The sequence below is a fragment of the Melanerpes formicivorus genome, unplaced genomic scaffold (genome assembly GCF_026170545.1).
Source record: "Melanerpes formicivorus ecotype bairdi unplaced genomic scaffold, bMelFor1.0.p_v2 SCAF_10, whole genome shotgun sequence".
NCBI lineage: Eukaryota > Metazoa > Chordata > Aves > Piciformes > Picidae > Melanerpes > Melanerpes formicivorus.
This window is the reverse complement of record NW_027142362.1, coordinates 656,103-670,289: the sequence shown is the minus strand read 5'-3', so window position 1 is coordinate 670,289 and position 14,187 is coordinate 656,103. Positions and strand designations below refer to the sequence as shown.

The following is a 14,187-nucleotide window of genomic DNA, read 5'->3' as shown; positions in this document are numbered from 1 at the left end:
AGTGCAACTCAGCATCCAGAGCATAACCAAGTTCAAACCATAAAGAGAAACCAGGCATTCTTCTGCCCTGGACAACAATGGTTCAGGTTCTAACTAAAGTAATTATAGGCACAAATGGAAAATTTCCCACTCATTGACATTCTCACCCATTCCTGTGCACAGAAGTTCCTTCAGGAAGGCACCAGAGCACAGAGAACACAGAATATTCTCATCTCCTATATGCCAGTGCAGGAGGGCACTTTTTCCTGCAGTCATCCTGAAAATGTAAGACTGAGGCTCAAACTGCCCTGCCTGAGAATTCACACTGCTCAAGTGCCTCTGAAGAGCACTGTAATTTCCAGCTAAATTATTCCATAAGCTTCATCTGGTTTTCTCCCTCTCCCAATTGTTCTGATTTGCCAGTTCTAAGATCAGGACTAATCTAGAAGATGGCCACAGAGACTTAGGGGTCAGAGTTACCTGCTCCAAAGACTCTTCGTCTCAGCTCAGTATCTATTTTAATTTAACACAAAACAGCTATTTAAAAGGGAGATAGAACTCACTTGGTTTTCAATCAGATGAGAGGACTTACCTTTAAGAGATTAATCTAAAAACTGCTTCTTACAGTTCTGACCAGGTCTGAGACTTCGAGAGTAGTCCCTGACATCAGTACTTCCCCACTGCCTAACCCATGCAGGATCATTACAAGCTGCACCTTAAGCATACCAACATTAGGTGGCTTCCTGCTAAGTGCACGCACTGGTTTGGATCCTGTTCTGGACTAACTCTCCCCAGGCAAAGTGACACTTACTTTTCAGGTTATTCAAATTAGATCTAATAAAAGGTGTTAAGTACAGGAGTTTAAATCCAACACCCATCTCACTGCACTGCAGACACTTAAATTCTAGTTATATAGTCTATACTTACTTAAAATAATGGACGGAAGGAATTCTGCTGGAGTTTCATTTCTGGATTGCCTAAGCTTGATTTTGGATGCAATGCTCCATTAAGTTGTTCTATAAATAGGCAATATATGCATTAGTCAGACCTTTCCTTTTAACTGAGGGAACATATCATATAGTATTAAGAAAAACTAAACTAAATTCTCAGTGAAATTTTAACACTGCTAATTAAATCAGGTAAACAGTAAAAGCTAAAAAAATAAACAAACCCCACCAACACCAGAAAAAACCCAACCAACCAACACCAGCAAATAAAACCTCAAAACAACAAGCAAAAACCCCAAAACATCCCAGACATCAGTTGAGCACTCTGGGCAAAGAAAAGTGCGGCATGGACTATTGCAATTGTGGTGGCACGTCTGAATGCCCACTCAGAGCAAAGTTCTTATGCAGTACGCACAGTATAAAGACCAAAACTGTCCCCCGTTAAAACACTTTATTTAGCTCAACTTCTAAGCAGTCAGGTGTTGCATTAACACTGCACTGTAGTCCATAAAACACTACCAATCTGGCAATGACCTTATATGTTAGGTATAATTGCTAATACTTTAAGTATCACGTCCTGTTGATATGCTTTCACTTAGTCATTTGTTATCAAATTTCAGATACCTAACAGTTAATCCTTATGTATTGTACCCTGATATACATACCATGAATAAGCCTAGAACCCTGAGGTCATGGATCATCGCACTGAATGCAACTGCAGATTTGTAAGGTGTCAACCGAAAGCGTGTTTATCCTGTTTCAGGTTAAATATGCCAACAGGTGCAAGAGGCACAAGCTTTAGAAGTCATTAAACTCATGGAAATGAAGAAGTTAAAAAAATCACTACAACACTTCTTTGGCTCATTGTGGATTCACATTCTTGCTGAGCTTCTCAACGTGGCTCAATAGTTTTAACAATGCAGATGGATTATATGGGAAAAGATTTCTTCTCTGCAACCTAGAAATAGCTTTTTGCAGTTCTTCCAGACATTTTGTTGACTGGTAAAGCATTACTCTCAGGGAAATGATGTTATCTGAAGACACCATACAAGTCCAACAGGATGAGGTATTAGATTCCTTTGGTTTCAAAGGCAACACTTCAGACCCGAGTGTATTCTGTTTATCATCCGTGTAGTTGCAACCAGTTTCCCCTATCTTGTCCTTATTATTTGAAGGCACCTGCTTTGTGTTTACCAAACACTCTTTCCCATCTGATTCTAATTCTGAATCTTCTGAGCTGTCATAATTAACAAGGCTTTGAAGAGAACCCAGCAGAGATGTACTATCACTGTATATCAATGAGTTAGACTGGTTAGACTCAGCAACTTCATTATCACCTTGCTCTGTTGTAAACACTAAGCCACTATGAGAAGCAGCCAAAGATCTCAGAGTTTGTGGTCGCAGTTCACAAGCATTTTGCAAGCTCTCATCATTCACACAGCTTTGCTTTTCTCCACGAGGTGTCTCGACAGAAGAAGAAACTGATTGGAAAGTGTGGTGCTTGATATCAAAATGGCTGCATGCCTCTACAAACTGATGCCAGTCTTCTTTAAGAAGCTTTAAGTACCTCACCAAGTACTCCAGAAAGCAAGTCTCTGATGAAATCAAAAAATCTAGGAGGACTGTGGAATCAAAGGCAATTTTTTCTAGAACAAACAAGAAGATGCAGTGAGGATTAAATCCACTTGCATGGGTAAGGAAGTTCCAGGTTCCCTCCTCTTTTTGGCTTAAGCTCTCAGCAGCATCACGCAGTAACCTGCAAAGTGAACAGACTGAACTCAGTGGAAGCTCACAGGCTTTCTAAAGCCAGGTCTGCTCAGGACACGCTGGTCCTGCTCTTCTGTTTTGTCAAAAAGGAAAAACCACAAAAGAACTTTTTGTGTTAGAATGACAAAGAATGAAGGCAGGTGAGGCTAGAAGACTGGACAGGTTAGGAAGCCAAAGCACTTTAAACATTCCTTGAACTGCACTCCTCCTTTGGAAACGTTCTGGAATAAACAAAGTCACTCAAAACACAAACTGTTGTTTTAGTATTTTTGTAAACCTCAACAGAGATCAACTTTCAGGACACTAAGCACACTGAAAAAGAGCAGTCTACTCGTGTTTAGGTGTCTCAGCAGAATTGTATCCAAGATACTACTTGCAGTATCAACATTTGAAGCCTGAGGAACCTTTCTAGCTAGGATAATATCTTATGTGGTAATTTAAACAAAACAGCAACAGTCCAGGACAATTGACTGAAGCATACATTGCAGTTGTTAGCAACAGAAGTTTTTATCAACTAGTGAGAATTACAGTCTCTGAGGGCTACTTTGCCAGAAGTCCCTGAATTCTTGGAGTTTAATTATAATACCACATTCTTGTCAGGCTCCCGGTGTTGAAAGAAGTCTTGCTTTTAGCTTGCCTTTTAACCACTATTTTAGTTTGTGAACTCTTCACATCCTCTAATTCAGAACAATTAAGTATTTAATAGGAAACTATTGCACAACTCCCTCATTTCAATCAAAAAACCCCACTTAATTTATCAGCATTTGTCCTGAAACTTTATACCCAAGTAATCAATAGAAATGCTATGTGCATCACAATAACCTCATTAAATTGCAATTCTTATAGTTCTTTCAACTAAAAGGTGCACTAACCTATCAAATTTTAAATAAATGAGTAATAAAGCTTTAGCAGCTTCCCACATATCATCATCTTGCTCTAGGAAAATCAAGGAGAGCCATTCGCACTGATGTACAACTGGGTGAGACTGCGGGGAAGACTTCAAGTGACTCCTCCAGAACACCAACAGCTGGGACATGGAACTCTGAAAGTCTCCTGAAGAAAGGAAAAAACAAAACAAAACAAAACAAAAATCCATGAATCTTGCTGTACTTCTGTTACTAAAACAACAAACTTTTTTTGTTTTTAATTAACAGTGCTAAACAGCTCATGAATGCATTTGTCCCTTTGTAGCTCAACCATACAGCAACAGATTTTATAGGCTAGCTCTTGCTTCTCGGTACCAAAGAAATCAAGGAATATCTAGCAAAAAACTTAAGCAGTTTTCTAACCTCAAATTCAATGTGAATGGCTACTCAAATACTAGAATTTGTGATCACAATTAGATGCTGATGGCAACATATACAAGTAACCTGCACAAGATTGGTTCACTCAGTGGGTATCGCCCCCTTCCACCCAAGACAGTTAAACTTAAGGACAATTTATCAAACAGAATTCTTCATTTCCTTGGAGTTCAAGGAAGAATAATTGCAGGTGACCTGGAGGGGTTTGGGTACAACCTAAACTTGAATATTTGACGAACAAGGTCACACCTCCACAAACTTTCACAGATCAGCAAACCTACCAAAAAGTGGCTGTATCAGCACAACTGGGGTTTACATTCTCCTTTAGCTCCCCAATTAGGTGGCTTCCTTGGTACATCACACACTGCTGAAAGCTGAATTGCAGTCAAGGCAATGCCACAGATGCCACAAGTGAGCACTCTGCTGAGATTTCATCTCAGGTTGTTCTTCCATATGAAGTAACAACATGACTGCGATGCTTTGATAGGACTGAAGCAACCTCCCCCAGTGTGATTCAGTGTAGAAATTAACTGGTGATGTATAAGGGATGGGAATGAACTGTCATTTCTACAGCAAAACAAAGTATGGAGCTTGCAGTATAGCCATATTCTTTATAAAACAAACTCTTCATGGATGATGTTTGTTTTCAAGCACATTTCAAGGTCTAAAATCCTTGCTGAAGGACCAATGCAAGTCTTTATTCCTCTCTGCAAATGTTTATTCCCCTCCCTCTAGACACTGCACCCTTGGAAGGGAAAACCACCTTACATTTGATGCCTTTTTAGTGCAGTAGATTACTCATAAAAGTAACTTTGCATTCCTATGACAGACTCCCTTAGTTCAATAAACTTACTTCTTCAAAACTACTGATGTACCCAGGCTGCAAGCAGTAGGCACCAGTCACTCATGCAACACAGCATATATTCAGTGTTTAGAAAACAGACGAAAAAAGAATAAGAAAAAAATAAATACAGTGACATCCATCTTCAGCTGAGCCAAAGGTACTCTGTAAGAACTCTTAATGCTGCTGGAAGTGTACCATGGCTTGAAGAGCTCAGCTGCATCATTTAAACAGATATATAAAAATGATACATATATGAGATATTTATATATAAAAATATATAATCTACATATGAAAATATATGACTGCTGCTGTTGAAAAATTTCTTGCAACTTGAGAATCAGTTTTACTTACCACCTCATCATGTGGTTTTCCTCAGTATTTCAGATTTGCTTTTCCTTTTTGCAAGTAGTAAGAACAGCAAATTATCTTTGTTATTAATACTTACTCTTCAGATTGAAATTCTTCCCTATAAATCAAAGCTATCTGGAAATTACTCTCAGGACTGAAATGAATTAAAGTTAAGCCCCTGTAATTCATGTTCATTTAAAAAAAAACAAAAGATCAGCTCAGGAAGCTCCCCGGAAGGCAAGTTAGCATATTAAAGCGTTTTGGTGCTTCTTTGAACCACTTCAGTTAGTGTTACTAAAGGGGAAGTACCGTTCCTTGCAACACGAAATTCCCCTTGACAGTTGGGGTATTTGAATCTAATTAAAGAACCCATTTTTGTGTCATAAATGTGGAAAAGAAAAGAGGATTTCTTTTTTTTCTCTTTAAGGAAGAATTTTCAGAGATGTCTAAAATAAACTTAACCTGCTTTTTTCAATTCACTTGTTCTTGGCCAGACTCAGTCTCCATACATTTTTCAAAGAGGGGATCTGTAAGTAACATTCTCTGCAAATCCTTAATAAACCTCCAAGAGTGCAACTGACATCACAAACAGAACATCTCCCAAAATGCAGAAGTGGTGTCAGAAGCTGTTTCGTAGAGGCCTGCAGCTCTTTTGCACACTCAGATAAATCAGAAATTGATTTTATGCTTGCTACCTAATGTGGAAATATAAACAAACTAACATTTGCATCTGGATCTGGTATTAAAGCCTCTCAATATATTCAAAACATTGTTTCAAAAGAAACAAATTCTTTTTTATTTATTGCCACATCATCAGTTGGCTGACAGCAAGGAACACCCATTGCCACTTGTACTTGACCAGAAACTCCTTCAGAATTGCCTTTCCATTTGTGACATGAAGGGAAAAATTATACCCAGGGACAGCAATCAGATGCTGCCCATCATGTGCCTCTCAGAGGTAGAAGGGAAATAGGAAGATGGAACTCCAGAAGTGCCTCTCAGGCAAAAAGCCTCACCCCACCACTTCACTCTAGCACAGAAGACTACAAATTGGCTCCCCGTGTGATGCAGTGAGATGTCCTCCCCCATCAGGCACACAAGTTACACAGCATTCCCTTGCCATCCCACTGCTTGCCTCCTGGCATTGCCCCAGCACAAGAGCCAGATCTGCTCTCCTGCTCATCTAATTCATCTCTTCAGGAGAACAAATACACTTAAATAAGCAGGTATGAAAAGTATGCCTCATACCTATTAATTCAAGGACTAGACATAGAAACCAGGATGAAGACCACAACCACTACACTCTACCAAGTTCCACAACTTCCCTGTCTCTCACTTTACAGACTCATTACTTTTACCTTTCCTACCACTGCTGGTTTTGCCCTATTAAATTTTTTGAGCAGTGATTCGTATCTCTCAGGAATTTCTGGGCTGACAACATCCACTTTCTAGGTATTTTGCCATCTTATCAGGCTTTTGCACTTGCTCAGGGGTGAAATTTTGAAACACTGAAGGTGACCACAGGCCTAAGCACCCATATTCTCCCATGCACCCTGCCATTCAGAATTATCCAGCCCTGTCCCCCCATCCCTCATCTCTCCTAGTGGGGCCAGTCAGCTCAAACCAATACAGTGCTGTGGGCTCTCTTTTCCAACTGGAGAAAAGCCTGGTGCTCCTAAGCTGGCTCAACTATTTAAATATTAACATCTGTTCCTAACAGGAAAAGTTTTCAGTCCCAAATCCAGCTGTTTCAAGCTCCTCATGTTGCAGGGCTAAGGAATGCAAAGAAACAACTAATTAGGCAGGACAGAGTGACAGCAGGTTTTCTGGGTGGGTCTTCTCTTTCCTCCATCCCACCAACCCTAAAATTCAGCTGAATTCCATTCATGGTCTTAATCAGTTGTGAGGACAGTGTGAAAGCTTTAAAATTCTTAGTTATTAATGAACAAAGCTAAGAGACTATTACCTTTGACTTCAGCTTCTGTAGCAGAGTTCTGAAACTTGAATTCCAGCGCTTTAAGCACAACCAAACTTAAGGCTCTGAGAACAGTTTGGTCAGAATCACCCTGAGGATCATCTCCAGGAGCAGGATCACTGCTTCCAAAGTAGCTGGCCTTTTCCCTCAGTGGGACCCCATTAAGCCAAGTCAAATCCACAACCTGCAGAACAGCACTACTCAGAGCAAACATATCTTCATCTAGTGATGGAGTTTGTGAGAACAGTGATCCACTTGTAGCATCTTCTCTAGACTTGTAAAGGACACATTTTTTAAGGAGCATAATGAACTTCTTCTTGATTAAATAGTGAATTGATGAGCTAATGAGGTTCAGGACATGAGAAACTTTCAAAAACAATACTCTCTGGCATCTGAACAGTTCTAATTCATTTCTGGAAGCCAAAAGTGCTTCAAGCAGATCTATAAAACTGAACAAACTGTTTGCAGCTTCAGAATAAGGAGAAGTATATTGGTGACTGTCAAAATGATGGAAGAGAATGGAGTGATAAAATCCTTCAAGCACAGCATCAAGAGGAGCCAACAGCTTCTTCAGAACACCTACAGCAACAAAAAAGAATGTTAGTTAGAGTGTAACACAATCAGCTAAATCATCAAATAAGCAGAAACCAGGTGACTGTGGCTATTTAATTCTTCAGGTTTTAAGCATGTTTAAACCACTATCTTTTTATAGTACTCTATCACCTTTTTGTGAGGAAGAAAAGGCATTCTTCAGAGACGCTGCTCCAGAGATTTACCAGTAACATTCCCCCCCCTAGTGGGCACTCCTGCATCGATAAAATCAGCAAACTCCCATCGTACCTGCTTTGAGTAAAATCTCATCTTTCAGCACACTGTTGGTAACAGCTGCAAGAATCCACAGACATTCTGCTACTTGGGTATTCATAGGGAACCCTGACAGAGTCTGCAAGCTGAAGGTGAGCCAGGTGACATTTATTGTGTTCTAAAAGAAACATATTCAAAAGCCAATCACTTATTTATGCAGTTGCTGTGCAAATTAAATTGTAATACAATGGTTAAAAACTGTACCTAAAAAGATTCAAATGTAGGCATAAAAAGCAAATACAGTGTCTGTCCAGTGCTTTTCAAATGTGAAGTCACACATGCATGCTATAGGAGATATCGGTGTCATCCAGAAAGGGAAACTCCCGATGCTGTGTGACCTTCCCCAAATCAGACCACACTGGAGACTGACCACATCTGAATCTGTAATTCCCAGACAGAGAACACTTGGCAAGAAACATTAAAAACATATTTCCAAGGCAAATCTACCTCCAGAGATGCTACAATGGAAGCTAGGATACTCATTCACTAAATAAATAGCAAGTAAAAAAACCCTCAAGTAATGGAAATACTCACAACAAGAAACCCAGCAAAGCATTTGGTTAACTTCTGGTAGGTTACTACCACCTGCTACATCCCCTAACAGATATCACATAACTGAAAAAATATTTATAGGCCATTTTTTAAATACCTATATTGCAAGCTTAAAGAGAGTATTAAAGAGAGTATTACATGCTGGACTCGATGATCCTGGAGGCCTCTTCCAACCTTGGTGATACTGTGATACTGTGATTTCTTGTTACCTAGGCATATTTTACCTTGAAACAGCTTCAGAAAATTGCAGAATTTTATATATGAAGAAATTCCACTTCTCATTACAACCTTCTATTATGCATCTGATCTCCCTTTTTATGCTTCACATCTCTGCTAAAACACTTCAAATACTCTCTTGGAATATTTATTACATCTCTTTCCTATCCATCACTTACAACCCAAAGCTCTTAAGACACTCTTTATGGCAGAACTATCAGAGTGTTACCTTGGGTACCCTTCATATTGTTCCTGATACTGGAGCTAAAGATGGTTCAACAGAACTGTGTGGTATTTTGGGGGCACTAGCAGTCTGTGCACATCAGGGGACTGTGGATGTGCCTCTCAGAAAGCTGGACTTGAGCAAACGTGCAGGCAGGAGATGGAGGAAAGAAGCAGAGCTGATATTGTTCCGTGGTCTGGTCATGAAAGAAGCTTCTTTAAAAGTACTGATAGAGTTCACTGTACTCATATAGTGACTGCTTTAGTGCCATACAGGCACCATAGAAACTTGGCTCTGGAATCAAACACTACTTGAAAGCACATATTGACCAAGTTATTGCTTTAAGCTGTGAAGTAATGCCATACCCACCTCTTTCTTCAGCTGGAAATATATGAGAGATGCTAAACATTTTGAAGCCATGTGAGACAACAGCTGATCATGACTACCTAGCAGACAAACCTGCAGATGTATAGAAAGAAAGAAAAAGTACCTAAGGCATGTTCCCTTTTTGTATCCTCCTTTCACAAAAATCTTTCAAAAGCTAATAAAAGCTTACCAATTTAGAGTCAATTCTCGCCCCCTTCAGAAGAAGGACTAAGATTTCACAGTACTTCTGTCTCACACTGAATTCAGTTTCCTGGGACTCTGCTCTAGCAACCATTGTCTTGAACAAGGTTAACTGAAGAAGCATCACTTCTCGCTGACAGAACGAGTTCATGTTTGCAAAGCTGTTTGATATATCGTCTGTCGTAGGGACAACCACCTCTGACGTACCGGTGTCCTGATGGCTCCTAATACCACCATTACTAGATGGCAGATGCATCCAATCACATGATTCACCTCTTTCTGGTGGCTGCTCAACACACAGATCAAGTAAGGAGGAGTAATGATGGCTTTCCTGTGCCAGTGGAATGCCTACCAGTACATCTTTATACATCTGCTGCAGAAGAGGGATCTTCATTATGAGAACGTTCAATGCTCCAGCAGACGCTGTATGTCTTCACTGGTTATGCACGGTCACTGCAAAGCAGCTTCCAAGTTGTTCTTACCCAGCAAGAGAAACAGAAGCACTGTCACACATTTCTCAGTTACCTAGAAATAAACAATTTGCTGTTACTGGACTTAACAGATTACTGGAAAGATGCAAAAGAACATCAGACATTTTTAGAGTTAATATTATCATTATGAAACTTGTTTTGAAAATAAAAATTCACTGCCCCAGTGAGACATTAAAATGATGTAATAATTACCAAGCTCTGAAGAACTTTACAGCTCCAACATTACACTGTTCACACCAACACTCATTTGCTGCAACAACACCAACGATGACTATTACTAGGGACTACTTCTGAAAGATATGAGAACTCACATCAAACCTATCCCTACACTGCTGAAACCACTAAAACTTCATTTCATGACAGATTCCTCCAAGAACAGGCACAAAGCTTCAGCTGCAAGCTTTCACCTCAACTGGCAATGTTTATTGCTTCACTAAGGCTGGATATGGCAACACCTCTAAAAGCAAACAAACAAAAGGAAACCCAAGGCCAAGTCTTGTCTTCTGCTGCACGTAGGCTTAAGGTGTGAGTAGTGTGAATACACGGAGGGGAGAACTGAGCTCTGCTGTAGTAAGGAGAACCAATAAATTCCTTTAGGTCTACATGTGCAGAACTCTGAACACCTACTCTTGAAACGCAAAACAGGTTTTGGGATAACACAAAGGACCAGAAATGCCTTAGGGCTGGTCCCAAGGGCCCAAAGACTGAGAAGTTTAAAATTAAAGAGTACTTAAAAGAATGTAAAGCTTATTAGGGGCAAATATGCAGGAAAACTATTTAAAAAACATCTTTCTCACCATCTCCATGGAATGTATCTTTCAACCACGACACTGGAACATCCTCTACAGCTTAAAAAGAGCTACTAAGAATTCAAATCTCTCTTCAGAGTGTGAGCACTGAAGCGCCCACAATTTTCTAAGGACTGGCTGGCACTAGATAGATACTTATCTGCCCTGAAAACAAAACGGATACCCTTAAGAACAGCAGGGCTGGTTCTTTCCATAGTAACAGTGACACCAGTCTGTGACGCCTGCCCTTTGCAGCAGTTGTAACATGTTCTCCAACCAGAACTCCTTTCATTAAAAAAACAACAAACTCATTACCTTTATCAACTGTGAAGTTAGGAGTAGGGCTTTATAGGCATTTTCTTTTTGCAGGGCTTTTGGATCCTCAAATTTAAGTCTGACAGAATCAACCAGGTAGACTTCCAGGTGGACTCCTGAAGCCATCTGCCCGCAGTGGGGCTTTATTTAAATGTCACATTTCTCCTTTCTTACCAGTGGCAGAAAACAACTCAATCCTCCAACGGGTGAGAAATTCTTCCCATCTACATATCAGTGACATCTACATTTATCATCACACTTGCTTTCTAGCATGCTTTTAGAATATTACAAACCAACATAACATTCAGTATACGAGGCATCTTTGGTTTAGTTTCTGATCTTCACAAAGTCCAAAAACACGATCAATGACACCTTCGTTTTCACACTTGAACTGCACCTGAAGTGTGCATAAACAAAATGGCTTCCTCAAGGCACAGAGGATTAGGGGCTGACCAAAATATGCTACCCAGACTCCTCACTTCTCCCACCACCAGGCAGTATTTCCTTTTCTGGGTTTTGATTCTCTTTTGAATAAGAAGTTGCCTGCAGGGAATGATGTACAGTTCATTCTGGTGTGGTATTTTTAAAGATGTGTTCAGTGCTGGCTGACCTGAGACCTCCAAACTGTTACAGTATGTTCCTCACCTAATGGAACTAAGAACCCTTCCCCTGTCCTTTCCCATGGTCCACATTTTAGATGTTAGAAGTAAATCTGATACTCCAGACAAATTCCTTCCTCATTTTGCAGAATCTGTGAGGAATTCTACTTGAGATGAAAATTTATGACCTGAAACCTCGTAAAATGCTTTCAGACATCACTCTGCATATTTTATGTAGCTATTGTTCCTATCTTTGAGTTTTATTTCCTCCTAAATGAATACCTAATAAAGTAAAATTACCTCAACACATTTACTCCTGTGTTCAAGATCAACTTGAACTATCATCCTACATGGTAAATGAACAGATCTCTCATGCACAAATTCTTACGGTGCAGCAAGGTTGTTAAGGCAGAAGAGGCTTAGAACCCCTCTAGGACAGGAGCTATGAGATTTTTACCTTTGCCACAGGCTTTTGGTAGTGATTTCTCTAATCCAACCATAATACATTTATAGTATACCACTGATTTGTAGAACTCTTCACAAACACATCTCTAAGACATGTCTCGCTCGCATGTGACAAGGGTTCACGAGTACAAGTCATTAAGGAAATGAAACGTGAGGGGGCTTATGTTGAAGAAACTTACTTCAAAGAGGGAGAAGATGCCTGGCGATGATTAGATCGCTTTCAGACACGGTAAGGGAACACAGTGAAAAGCTCAAAGCTAATGAGTAAAGAAAAACAATCATATTCATACATAAGAAATGACAAACTCCAACACTTACTTGTATTATTTATTTGACATATTCATGGCAGCATCTAAAACCAATTAAGGTAACGCCTCACAGTGCCAGACTCCTGCACATAGGATAGGAAACAGCTCTAAAAACCTTATATAGGGACTGATCAGGCAACAGACAGGGAGAATAACTAAAGAGAAAAACAGAAATCAAATATGTATTCTGTTATACATATTACTTAGGCTTTAAAAATCAAAGCCAAAGTCACGTGAAGCTGCAAATAGAACATGAGAAGGAACTTAATGGAAAGGAAACAAAGTCCTGGAGATGAAAACTCAGATGGCAGCCGAAGCCTGGAAGGTTTTAAGGATCATCATAAACCAAGCAAGTGAAGCTTAAGTGGTTGCAATGCCTCCCAGATATCCTAAATCAGTTATAAAATATGTATATCTCTACGAGCTGGGATACTTAATTTAGCACAAAGCCACAGAAAGCATTGATTTGGCTGGACTGACGCTGTCGATGCCATCCTGTACTCTTTCTTTAGCAACACCAATGGCTCACAATGACACGCAACCACTGAAGAGACATGATTAGAAAAAGCTGTGTCAAGTTCCTCAATTAGTCTTTCCCTGTTAATAGGTACTATTAAATGTTAACTGCCTGAGTATCAACTGGAAGAAAACAAACTATACAAAAAGCCCTATTGTCATGAAATCAGATAAGGTAAAATGCAGTCCATGGCTTAGGAGTCTGAAGGTTGTGGATCTCCTTACCATGCAAAGAAATACAAAATACTTCAGACTACTTGTACCTGCAATGGCTTCATGGGCTCACCTCTCAACACAGAGCAGGCTTCCAGTCAGTGCTGAGACGTGCTAAAGGCTTGTAAAACACAGCCATCTCCTTCCGGAGGCCGCAACGAACCCCTGAAAGGAACTGTGCGATCCTCCGCAGGCCAGAGGCCTCATCTGCGAGCGTCGTTAGCCACCAAACAGGACTAGAGACGCCTGATGCGGCCTCACCGGCCCCTTTGTGCCCCGCTCACAGTGGCATTTCAGAACTGCCAGCACTGGTTACTGGTCGGAACGCCTCGCTAAAAGCCACACTCCGGTTTGACAGTTAGACGGAGAGAGCGCAGGCGAGTGTAATCGCGGCCCTAGACCAACCCTCCGGGGCTGCAGGCCCTCTTCGCCTCACCCCCCTCCGGAAAGCCCCGTCTACATCCACAATCCCTTTCTCGCCGGCCTGAGGCCCGGCAGAGGACTTCCGCGCCGCCGCTCCCCTCAGGGCCCTCCCTCGGTGCAGCTCCTTGCTCCTTCACCCACCGGGACCGCGCCCCTCAGCCGCCAGCACCCACCGCCTCACGACCCCCCGGGCAAGACCCCGCCCCCCACCCGGGGAGCCCTGGGCCTCGCTTAGTCACCCCAAACCACCGAACATACGGGGCTCCGCCCCTCCCCGTCACCAGGCAACCGCTGCTAGGCAACCGCCGCGACTCACCCGCCCCCGGGAGACAGGACGCCGTAAGGCCCAACTCTCTTCAGTCAAATCGCCGGAAGGCCGCAGCCACCTTTTTCTCCTGCCCTCCCCTGTCGCAAAGCCCTCCCCCTCCCCCGCGACTTTACGGCAAGGGGGCAGAGCCGCAGGTGGAGCCGCCGTCAGCCCTGTAC

The 14,187-nt window shown here is 41.3% G+C and overlaps 2 protein-coding genes across 4 annotated transcripts in view; both read right to left on the bottom strand.

Moving 5' to 3' along the window:
* Nucleotides 1-1,749, bottom strand: part of CERS3 (ceramide synthase 3) — a 52,787-nt gene extending 51,038 nt beyond the window's left edge. For 2 of the 3 annotated variants that reach the window (XM_068143330.1, XM_068143335.1), the window contains exons 1-2: nucleotides 1,592-1,749; nucleotides 907-995 (exon numbers count right to left, since the gene is read on the bottom strand). The gene's annotated coding sequence lies outside the window, so the exon portion shown is untranslated. Of the gene's footprint in view, nucleotides 1-571; nucleotides 670-906; nucleotides 996-1,591 lie in introns of those variants that run through there. The other variant, XM_068143336.1, reaches the window with a different exon arrangement.
* Nucleotides 1,750-1,772: 23 nt separating this feature from the next.
* LINS1 (lines homolog 1) lies at nucleotides 1,773-14,101 on the bottom strand. Its single transcript, XM_068143317.1, has 8 exons — nucleotides 13,352-14,101; nucleotides 12,421-12,498; nucleotides 9,573-10,108; nucleotides 9,386-9,475; nucleotides 8,002-8,143; nucleotides 7,153-7,740; nucleotides 3,566-3,746; nucleotides 1,773-2,682 (listed from the first exon to the last, which is right to left on the bottom strand). The coding sequence occupies exons 3-8, from the start codon at nucleotides 9,975-9,977 to the stop codon at nucleotides 1,788-1,790; spliced, it is 2,301 nt and encodes a 766-aa protein (XP_067999418.1). The 5' UTR covers nucleotides 9,978-10,108; nucleotides 12,421-12,498; nucleotides 13,352-14,101; the 3' UTR covers nucleotides 1,773-1,787.
* Between the last annotated feature and the right edge of the window lie 86 nt (nucleotides 14,102-14,187).